This window comes from Cuculus canorus, chromosome 1 (assembly GCF_017976375.1).
Source record: "Cuculus canorus isolate bCucCan1 chromosome 1, bCucCan1.pri, whole genome shotgun sequence".
In the NCBI taxonomy this organism is placed as follows: domain Eukaryota; kingdom Metazoa; phylum Chordata; class Aves; order Cuculiformes; family Cuculidae; genus Cuculus; species Cuculus canorus.
The window spans coordinates 176,177,174-176,188,667 of NC_071401.1; the positions used below are offsets into that span (position 1 = coordinate 176,177,174).

The 11,494-nt window shown below is 41.6% G+C and overlaps 2 protein-coding genes across 3 annotated transcripts in view; one reads left to right on the top strand and one right to left on the bottom strand.

Annotated features, from left to right (window-relative positions):
• The window catches only part of ANO6 (anoctamin 6), an 81,437-nt gene extending 71,227 nt beyond the window's left edge, over positions 1 to 10,210 (bottom strand). For both annotated transcript variants that reach the window (XR_008452976.1, XM_054083899.1), the window contains exon 1: positions 10,082 to 10,210. Coding sequence is in view for 1 of the 2 variants with exons in the window: in XM_054083899.1 (XP_053939874.1) it covers positions 10,082 to 10,163 (82 nt within the window). In the remaining variant the exon portion in view is untranslated. The remainder of the gene's footprint in view (positions 1 to 10,081) is intronic.
• LOC128854076 (translation initiation factor IF-2-like) lies at positions 9,708 to 10,416 on the top strand. The gene is made up of 2 exons (XM_054083914.1): positions 9,708 to 10,020; positions 10,131 to 10,416. The coding sequence occupies exons 1-2, from the start codon at positions 9,728 to 9,730 to the stop codon at positions 10,414 to 10,416; spliced, it is 579 nt and encodes a 192-aa protein (XP_053939889.1). The 5' UTR covers positions 9,708 to 9,727.
• Positions 10,417 to 11,494: the final 1,078 nt, after the last annotated feature.

Genomic DNA, 11,494 nt, shown 5'->3' on the forward strand with positions numbered 1-11,494 from the left:
TAACCAAAATTGTAATTGCAAATCGCTGTTTGGTTAGACTTCAATGCGTACGGATCAATGAGTGATCTAATTAGAAATTTGAAGTTTGAAATACGTTTATAAAATTATACTCATTGCTCTTAAATTTACATGTCTCCAAGGGGAAATATTTGAATTTCTGTAATGAGTTTTTCAGTATGTTTGCTTTAAAGTATTTCCTACATTCAGCTTTTATACAGTGTGTTTACAGGAGGGCCCCCAAAAGATACTTTTAATTAGTTTGACTGTGAAAATATTAAGTCTAAAGTTGGGACAGGCATTTTTGAGCTACTTTGTGTGTCGAGGTGCAAAGGCTCATGACTACAAGCACTGCCAGTGTTACAAACACAGCGTTTATAAATAACATATATACTTCTGTTTCCAGATCAGAAAATACTTTGTAGGTTTAGCAACTTAAGGGCTCTACAGGTATTTCTTCTAACAGCTGCAGCTTAGTAACCAACTTCTAACTAAACCCACCTTCTTTTGTGCATAAGAGTTCTATAAGAGAGCTATGGTCTTCTTGCAAACACCAATAAAAGTACAAAAACATCTGGAGATCTATTTCGCCCTGAAGTTTCTTCTCTCCTCACTTCATTATTAGCAAGGAACAAGTTAAAAAAAAAATCCAGTATTGACTCATTTATTCTTCAAGTCATATTGATTTCTTCTTCTTTTTTTTTGCACTTTTAATAATACATTACATGTTTAAGTCTTACCAAATATTGTAGGAATTTTTGCTAGGCTGTTTGTCTTAAGCACAGCCATCAGTTTATAGATTAAACTGTCCTTTTGTGCAAATTCCTTCTTGTCTTTTATAGACAGCAGAACAATTAAATGAATTTAATTATTTTTCCTAGAATAAATCAGTATGTACAGAGATGATGAAAGATTTAATAAAGATATTTCCTCCATTAGGGACTAGTTTTGCATTCTCTGCTATGAATAGCATTTACAAAAATAATGCTACTCCCACTCTAGTCAATGGGGCTGCTCACAGCAGTAAAGCATTCATTGTTTGACCTCATCCTTGCTCATTAATGCCTATAAAAACTCTATTAGACTACTTAAGGAAAAAACACACGGAAAGAGAACACTAATAATTTTAGTAATATTGCACATAAACTAACAGAACTCTGGCAACACTGAAGCCCCCTGGATGATCACCTCAGTCTTGTTTTGTTAACTGTTATTATCTCTCACTGCAGTGGCAAACTTAGAGCTGTAATTTTTTTTGCAAATAATTAATGGTATAAATATAGTCTTTTTCCCTGCTGAATAAATTACCTATGAACATATTGTGATTTTTACTATAGATTAAAAACATGCATGAAAACGCCACAGATTAATTATTTCAATTCACTGCACTCACAGTTACATTACCTCAGTCCCTTGCTGTAGCTTATTTTCCTGATGAACTGACTGGGAAGAATCTTTATGCTGCAGCTTAGGAGTTCCTGACCAGATAAACAGGTGAATAACTGCAGTGATTGGGTTTACACTTATGTCAGAGTTCTTTTTTCCCTCCTTTCTACCTGTACCCAGGCTTCAGTGGATGCTTCGCTTTTGCTTCCATCTGCTTACTCTTTCCATCCTTCTGACACTCCTTATTTTACCCAAACTTTCAGTCAAGACCCTGCTCTGTTCTATAGGAGTCTCTCCACTGATCTAGATTGTAGTCTTTGGTGGTTGTCTCAGGCTCCCTCCACTGACATCAACTCACCCCAGCTTCTCTGCAGGCAGGACCTGGCTCTCCAACTCCTCCCCTGTGCCAGGTCACAGCAGCATTTCCTCAGATTACTAATACCAGTTCCCAGCATTGTTAGCAGGGTTGCTACACTGACAGTATTTTATAATCGGCTCTCAGATTTTCCACCCTGATCTGCAATCCAGAGGACATTTTCTCAGTTAAATATTCCACCCACAAAGGAAGAAAAGAACCCACAATCTTTCACCTACTGGAAAGCCGCTTAATCCCACCCCTTCTCCTGTCGAAAAAACATTAGCTATGGCATCACCACAGCACAGGAGACTGCATCTCAACACAACTACTTCTTCCTTCCACTCTTCCCAAATTCTCTGCTCCACCCTGTTAAGATTCCTCATCTGACTTCAATTTCTCAAAGTAGTAATGGTTGATGGACTTGTCACGGGTCTCTACTGCAGCAGTGGAGCAAGAATCAAGATCTTACTTTCAACACTCTCAAAAGTCAGATGCCTTAGCAAAAGATCCACCCAAGCTACAAGCTCAGAGGGCTGAAACACACAAAGGACACCCAAGTTATCGAACATTCTCCCCTGCTGCAGCAACTGCTCTCAAACAGCACTGGCTCAGAACAGAGGTGATGGCTGTTTCCTGCAGGAGAATACCAGTGCGGCAGCTCATTCTGATGACATACTATCAGCAGTGTTCAATGAAAATACTTAATGACCCATGAAGAATCATATCTGAAAAATGCTGGAGAACCTGACTGACCAGATGAATGGAGTCAGGGGAAATCCATCAAGAAAAAAAAGAAAATAAGGGAAACTATAAAAGCAGAGCAAAATTTGCTCTTCGTGGCAGTTTCTACAAAACTTGAATTTTCAGTTATGTCTAAGAATACTGATGATTACTGGTTTAGCTGGAAATTATTTACTATAAACACTATAAAAGGGTTCAATTTCATTCAGCCTTTATACAATATTTTGAAACTAAGCTGCAATTTCTACCATGAGGCATAAAATCTGTTCAAGAATGTTTATGCCCCAGTGGACTTGTAACTACACCACTTAAGGATCAGCCAATTTGTGTTTTAATACTTTTTTAAAATTTCCCAATCTGAAGTTGGTATTCATTAAAGACATTTAAATGTGGTCTCTTTCCAAAACCATTTGGTCTTCCCGATTCTTCCTGATAACGAGGCTTTCACTGGTCTGAATCTTGCCTTTTTACAAACGTAACAAAGATTTTATTAATATGACTATTTTGATTAGCAAAACTATCTAGGCTCTGCTTATTTTGCATTTAGTGATATTATGCCCTTTAACAGGTCAATTGCTGCATAAGAGATGGACCATCTACATTGATAAGGCCTAGAACTGAAAGACTTGTGAAGAGAAAGCTGCTCTGATGTGCATGCAGGATAGGCATTATAAAAAGGGAAAAAGGGATTATACTCTCATTTGATCATGTTATTGTGCAGTGGAAAAGTATGTGCTGGGCTCTCGAGTGCTAATGAAAGAGTATGTCTTCTCCTTTCCCTACCCTTTGTCATTCAGCAGTCCATCCCTGATAAATCAACAACCACGTATAATGAGTTATCTTTGCATAGGCAGAGTATGAAACCATGCATATACAAACATGGGGCCCAAGCACACCTCAACACTTCCTTGGGGAAGGTATCCCATGTGAATGTAACAAGCTTGGGGAGTGATTCTGAACCCTGCAGAGGAGTGGGGACTGCTCAACAATTACATCAGGCCATCTTGAGGTTGAGGACTTCTTTTTTTGATCAGGTCTAGTGATGATTCAAGAACTTACTTCTAAGTCCACGCAGGGAATCATGTCTACATGTCTACTGTTGCTATTAAATGCTTGAGTTTGGGTTAGGTAAGAACAACAGTTAGATGTAATTGCACTGAATCAAGCAAAATATATTTCAGATGCCTATAAAATTCTTTAGGAAGCAATCAAGAAATTCTTCCTGTCACAAAGCCTTCAGAGATGTGGGATGCCTGAGTAACATGTGAGGGGTGGAGAAGACAAATGATTCTGTGCTCAGATGTCTGCGTTCTTAGAGTGAGTATCAAACAAAATCTATTGTTTGATGACCATTCGCATGACTGCCAGTTTTTAATTTCCCACAGACGCTGGCAATAAGAAGACAAAGGGTATAGCACCCTTCTTTACAGCTTTGCATTCCTGCCACGCTGCCACTGACATACCCCAATGGAAAATAAGGCCACAATGCCATGAAGACTTCAGCTGCTGCTCTAAGGTGGTTGTGGGGGGAATACTTTTGGTAGCCAAGCTAGTTTGTGCTGGCTTTACACGTTTGTGGCCTATGGCTTTTGTTTCAACTTCCCAGACCTGAACCCTAACGCAGGATGTTAACAATGCTCTGGTGGGCTCTCATCACGGTGAGTCCAGCAGATGAACACGAACAGTGGGAAAACTGTTCTACCTGCATTCGCAGTGAGCCTAAAAAATTAGAAGTGATACTAGGCCCACGCCCCGGTGAACCTTTTTAAAATTTTATATTACAAATATCAACCAAATATCAGTTTAATATCAGATATATTCTACAGAGCAGTACTTCAGACAGTTAAAGGACCATGCCAGAGACATGCGCTGTAGAAGCAGTGGCAGTCCAGCAAAAGCAAGTTGATTTTTTTCTGTTCATTAAGATACAGAACTCAGCACTTGCATAACATTTCTGCCCCCACTTTTGTTTTCTGAATATAAGAACAATAAATGATCCAACCCCCCTGGCACCATTCTTCAGTGTCCTCCTTGACATTCAGACTCTGTGAAATGCATTATCTTGCTAAACACACACCTGTAATGGCTGAAGACTGCTGCACTTATTTCAAAGATCTTTATGTTAAGCATAGGATATTTAGTTTTATTATTTGTGTGTTATTTGTGAAGCACAAAAATGAACAACCCTTTCTTCTTGACCTACCCCACTTAATACTAACATTAAGCCAGTGCTTTTTTATTTGACCTTTTTTAGGGGGGTAAAAGAATGTAGTATTTCAAACAAATAATAAACAAGAAAATTTAAAAAAAAAATTGTTCTTTATAAGGGATAAGCTAGAAGGCATTACAAAGACAATTTACTTCATGACACGTAATTGCTCTCATACAAAAGCACCTCTGTGTTTCTTTGCTTTTTTTAACCACAACAGCAGAAAACATCAGTTTTCACATCAGTTCCCTCTTGGGGTTTGCCACATGTCTAGCGGCAAACTAGACCTTAATTCCACAGCATGTTACCCATCATTTCCTAGGAAATGGCAGGTACCAAGAAATACTAGGATGAGGCGATTTAAATGATAACAACTTCGTTGAACTTACCATGCATACATCAACAGTTCTTATTCATAACCCATCTTTACCTATGAAAGGTCCATTTGCGTGATGTACAGACAGACGTTTTTAACATGCATTGATCACCCCGTCCATGTCTCTGGTCTCCTGAAATTCAAGCTCTCTACCTGCAATTTGCTATTCTGCCTAACTTGCAATTCAGCTGATACTAGATAACAAGTCTGTCTTACAGACTGTAGACTCACCTGTAAACTGCACTGTACACTCAGTACCACTAAATCCAAAATACAGGCACAAAGAATACTTCCAAAGTACGCAGAGTTTCTAATGGACAACTGGGAATTCTGTTACAGTAGAAAAACGTTAAAAAGAGAAAAATCTGGTAAATTTGTGAAGATTATCAGTTTCCTAAATTCCTGCCTGATTCTTTAAATACTCTGATCTCCTCCAGAGTTTATGAATTATAAATAGCTGCAAATCAGTAATTATATTGTAGTTAAATATTTATACTCTCACTATGTATTTTTTAGTAGTTTTGTAGAAAAATCACTATATTAGAACTAAAAAGTGAGTGGTACCAGTAGTGTACTGTTCGAATGCAACCACATCCAGTGACAAGGCTGTGACTCCTGTGTGGCTTGGGTTCAGTGAAAGTGAAATTGGCAGAACATAAAAAACCAGAATTAATGAAGTACGAAGAGGGGGGCAAATGTAGGTAAACCATCAGGGTAACAGACATAAGAGGAAGGACACAAAAGAAGGAAAGATAGTTTAAATTTTGACCAATATTACAGGCCAGTGTTTCCTGGACCTGTACAAGTTCCAGTCCACCATGAAGAGTCTCTCACTGCCTCAATAGTGAATCAGAATAAATGCGATCATGTGTCTACGTTGCTGCTTGCTCCTGTTCCTCATCTCCTAGATGTACACATACAAGAACATATCGCAAACAACAGAGCTGGGGAGCAGAAATTCTTCATTCTCAGCTCATCAGACATTATCCATCCCACAGTCTGAAATGTGCCCCAATAATATTTAGGTTGATTACAAAACAGAAAAGAAAAAGAGAAGAAAAACAGATGTGATAAGAGCAGACTGAGGCAATCTTACTCATTACTGTAGGTAGACTGAAAAGCAAGATATTGTCCTTCCACAAACAGGATTACATTATTTTAAAGAATCTGCTTATAAAGCCTTGGATTCTATAAAATTATCAGATTTGATCTCTGCACCTATTGCTGAATAGACCACTTTTAAATTTTCCTCAATGTGGGGATTACAGTTTATAAATCGCAGCACAAAGTCACATTTTTAATCAAGGAATCTAAATGTTCTGACTCTCCATTGCCTATAGAAGACTTCTATAGAGAATTGATCATATCACAGCATCATCAAGGCAAACACTGGAGTAGAACACTGTTCGTATACTGTACATTCATATTGGAATGTATTATATGATACCAATAATATTTCTAGGGTCATATGAGAAGCAGGTCAAGTTAATAAAGCTGTTGAATATGAAAAAATAGAAGCTCTGGGCTGGCGATAAGATAAAATTCAGTATATGCCGTAAGAAAACAAGCAGAGAACAGCAGTGAACAAAAGTAATGAAGTGAAGAATAGCTATGCCCAGCCTTCACCATATAGATTACAACACCACTCCTTAGGACAGGGTTCAAGTTGTACAGTGGGCTTTTCGAAATCGGTTATTTTAGGCTGTAACTCCACAAATAATGTTGCTTGAATAAGCCAGTACTGTTTTCCATTTTTATTGTAGTTGGTAAAAATGTGTGTTGAACAACAGCATGAAATTCTTTTCAGAGAGAAGAGCTGGAATCCTCATCAGCACAGTATCACATCATGTGACAAGAAAAAGGTTAACATATGGACATCCATTTCTTGGTCATTTATAAAGCACGACTATGACAACTGCAGCAATGTCAAAAGATGGGAAGAGTTTGTACACTCAACGCTCAAGGAATAACTACGATATATATTTGAGCAAAACTGAGACAACAAAGTGTGAGCAAGATGCTAACACATCCCAAGGAAGGGAAAAGTATTTCATGTGAAATGGTTAGTAGGAGTGGATGCCTCTGGCTATTGTCTGCAGAAGTTAACTTTTCTGGAAAGCACACTCAGATAAACTGTAAATCCCAAAACACAAGCAAACTAATTTAGACATGCTGTGAGGTTTGGCACCAGGGAAAGAAAAAACTTCACAGTTTATGGAACTGTCTGACAGTTTCTAGGCAGAAAATAATGCGTTTGGAGAATTCTAAATGCTTTGGCAGCCACAGGTCAATGTCCTTCCCACCTTTTCTGCCTGGTAACAAGATATCTCTGAAACAAATGAATGTCACCAGTGTAACAATCCTCTTGAAAACAGGCTGACTCCAAAAGATAAAAGTTGCCAGTCTTGTTTAAGCACTGGAAGAAAGAGGTTTCAACCTGTCAAAAAAGCCTAACCTTAGGACAAGATTTTTTTCCTTGAGCACAAGTCTGATCAAAACAATCCATTTCAAAGCTATGCATGGCTGGCAGCACAGTTGTGGTACCTTCCTGTGGATTGCGAGCCATGAGTCCAGCTTTTTCCCTGGAGTCCTGCCTACATCTGCCTCTGACATAAGTGGTTTGCTAGTCATCAGCGCAGATAACCAAAACCAATTGTATGCCAGTATGAGCCCCAGCATTCACTTTATGTGCCATGACTACAAGTTTTGATAATAATGCTTTCCTGATGAACTATAAACACCTGGGACAGATCTTGAATAGAACTGGAAAGAGTTCAGAAGTCCTGCTTACCTGCTAAAGCAAGGATGTCTTTCCTTGGAAAACTGCAGATGCAAATGGTACAATAAAACTGGAGGTAAATTGATTCTTTACAAGTTTCTCACACTAATAAAACAACTCTCCCGTAATTCTACCTGAAGTAAAAGCCTTGAGACTGTTATGTGAGCATTTTGCAAAGCAGAATAGCAAAAGTGACAGAGCCTGGCACTGCGTAACAGCCTTTAACATAACAACTCATGAAATCATCACTGCTCAGTTTTTGGTCAGTTTTTCCACATAGCATATGTATTTCCAAACTGCTGTATCCTGCAAGCAGAATATGCAGCTCATGATTTGCTGGCTCTGGGAGCTGAACTAACCCCAAATTTGAGAGCCATGAGAAGGAAACAATTTTGTTGTTCTCTGGAGTAAAGAATGGAAAGAAAATGGCATATGCAGCTTAATACACGGCAGTGCTGATCCACCCTTTAACTCAGGGAGTGGAGTCAAACAATTCCTCTGCCTTACTTCACATGGAAAACTGAATTTGCCTTTGGACTATTACTGTAAAGCAAAGGATACTCCCACAGCATCTGAAACAAAGGCTAATAATGTTGGAAGAAAGACATTCCCTGGTTTCCACAGACATTGGGTGAGGCTCAAACTTTGTACACTTTTGGAGTGAGTTAACAATAAGTGAGGCAAACTGTATTGGCCCTTATTAAGGGGCCAACAACTGTATTGTTGCCCTTATTTACAGGCAGCGTAAGTATCAGAGACAGTTATTGCCACTAGAACTTTTTACTAATGCAGAAATTCAGTCCCAATATTAAAAAAAAATTAAAAGTTAGTACTTGTTGGTAAAAATATTCTCAGCATTTTGAACACAAATGAGTAGGGATATTTTTTATTTGATAAAAATTTGTATGTACAAATCTATCTTCTACTTGCTTGTCTAACTGACATTTGCCTGCATTCCTTGTTTGTTAGATCCATTTTAATCAGTTAAGTAGAAATAAAAGACTTCAGAATACCTAGGGTACTGCAGCTGAAGCCAACTTTTGAACTGAAGTCAATCTGTGTCTCTTTAGCCAAATGAATAGACTCCGTCAGCCTGAACCTGCTGAGAACCAGCCCCCTTTGCGCTGTTTTCTGGCAACTCTTTTAACAGAATTCATTCCCACAGTAAGTACCGATGTCATTATAGAATCATAGAATAGTTTGGGTTGGAAGGCACCTTAAAGATCACCCAGTTCCAACTCTCCTGCCATGGGCAGGGACACCTCCCACTACCTCAGGCTGTCCAAGGCCCCATCCAACCTGGCCTTGAACACCTCCAGGGATGGGGCATCCACAACTTCCCTGGACAACCTGTGCCAATGCCTCACCACTCTCATGGTGAAGAAATTCTTCCTTATGTCTAGTCTAAACCTGCCCCTCTCCAGTTCATACCCATTGTCCCTGGTCCTGTCACTACAAGCCTTTGTGAATAGTCCCTCCCCAGCTTTCTTGTAGCCCCTTCAGGTACTGGAAGGTCGCTATAAGGTCTCCTCAGAGCCTTCTCTTCTCCGGGCTGAACAACCCCAACTCTCTCAGCCTGTCAGTTGTCCTGGGCTGCTGCTGTTGGGACAAGGCTAACACACGCTGTCTTAAAATTTAAAACCCTCTGGACATCTTACTGGTTGCATTTCTGGTAGACGCAATAGGCATTTTTTTTCCTCAGCAAAACTACTCTCTGTGCTTTGGCAATATTCTCCTTTGCCTTTTATTTGGCGGCGGGGAGGGGGGGTCACGTTTTCCCCTTCCTTTGCCGTCAAGTTAAGGCACTCGAGTTATCAGGAGGAGGAGGAGGAGCAGCTGCCGCCCCCGGCGCTGGTGCAGCCACAGGGATCAGCCCCGGGGATGCTCCCTTTCCCAAGGGAACACGGCACTCTGTGGGAGATCGCTGCGGCACCGAAGGGTCTCCGGCATCACAAGGATGGCATCTCCGGCTCCCCCGCCATCCCGCGCGGTTCCCTCCCAGGAGAGGGAAAAGAACGGGTAAAGTTTTCGTTGCTGCTCTGCGAACTAAGCCCGTGCCGATGCCACCAAGGCGGGAGCCCTCGGGAAGCGCCACCTGTCCCCCACCGCCAGCCCCAGACAAAGGGACCGCTCCTTTCCCACGGGAAACCCACCCGCAGCTGTAGAAGCAGCAGGTGAGCCGCGGGGCGAGAGCCCTGCCCGCAGCCGCTGACCTCCGCCACAGCCCCTACTCACCGGTCTCCCCATCCTCCTCCTCCTCTTCCTCCTCCTCCTCCCGCTCCAGATCCAGCAGCACATCGTGGTTTTCCAGACTCATCCTCGCGAAGCCGCTGCCCCGCTGCCCGCTCCCGGGAGGCAGCCCGCCCCGAGCCCCTGCCCCGGAGGCGGAGCGGCGGGCGGCTCCTTCCCGGCACCGCAGCCCGTCCCGCTCCTGCCCCAAACCCGCGGGAACCGCGGCGCCGGGCGAGGCGGCTCCGCCGTCCTCACAGCCTTCCAGGGGCTGCCGGAGCGGGAGAACGGGACCTGGGGCAGAGGGAGGCACACGCCGGGCCCGAAATCGCGTTCTGTGAGCAGGCGCCTCGACTTACTTCATTAACAGCACCTGAGGGATCAAAAGGGAGACTCTGGAAAAGCATTATAGAAATCATTGTGCGTTCTGTTCTGATTTTTTGCAGCTGGCCGTCCATTCCTTGCAGTTGGGCTATCATAGAATTCATAGATGTATCATAGCTGATAGATTCATATATGTGATCGTATCGTAGTTGATCAGTCCATGGATGTGATCGTATCATAGCTGATCAATCCGTGGATGTGATCGTATTGTAGCTGATCAATTAAGGGATGTGATCTTATTGTAGCCGGTCGATCCATGGATGCGATCATATCGTAGCTGTGATCATATCATATCATATCATATCATATCATATCTTCAAACTAATCAATGAATATTTTTTTCTTAAGGGGGTCCAGGGTGAAGATTTGACAAAGATTTAGAATCATAGAACAGTTTAGGTTGGAAGGGACCTTAAAGATAATCTTGAAGAGGGGCATTATAACATGTTCGGCTGTGCTTTGTTTGCTTCAGTTTTGAAGTAGATATTATAACAATGCTTTGAGTGTTTAAGTTTTAAGGTAGCTGTTTCACTTACAGAAGAATATTTTGTTCTTGATAATGAACATCTGCTGCTGTTGCCTGGCCAGTTTAGCCAGATAATAAGGACTAGTGCAATGAGAAGAGAAAGAAGAACTCGTTAAGACCAGGATAAGAGGAAGAAGAGCAACGAAGCTGGTGAAGGGTCTGGGGAACAAGTCTTATGAGGAGCGGCTGAGGGAACTGGGGTTGTTTAGCCTTGAGAAGAGGAGGCTGAGGGGAGACCTTATTACTCTCTACAACTACCTGAAGGGAGGTTGTAGAGAGGAGGGTGCTGGCCTCTTCTCCCAAGTGATAGGTGACAGGACAAGGGGGAATGGCCTCAAGCTGAGCCAGGGAAAGTTTAGACTGGATATCAGAAGGTTTTTTTTTCCACAGAAAGGGTCATTGGGCTGCCCAAGAGGTGGTTGAGTCACCATCCCCAGAGGTATTTAAAAGACGGGTAGATGAGGTGCTCATGGTTTAGTGGCAGATAGGGATGGCCGGACTTGATGATC

What these genes read in the sequence shown, in the direction of transcription:
- LOC128854076 (XM_054083914.1), top strand. Translation starts at nt 9,728, where the DNA reads ATGCTCCCTTTCCCAAGGGAACACGGCACTCTGTGGGAGATCGCTGCG. An exon ending in CGCAGCTGTAGAAGCAGCAG is followed by an intron (nt 10,021 to 10,130) that starts GTGAGCCGCGGG and finishes CTCCCGCTCCAG; the next exon opens with ATCCAGCAGCACATCGTGGT.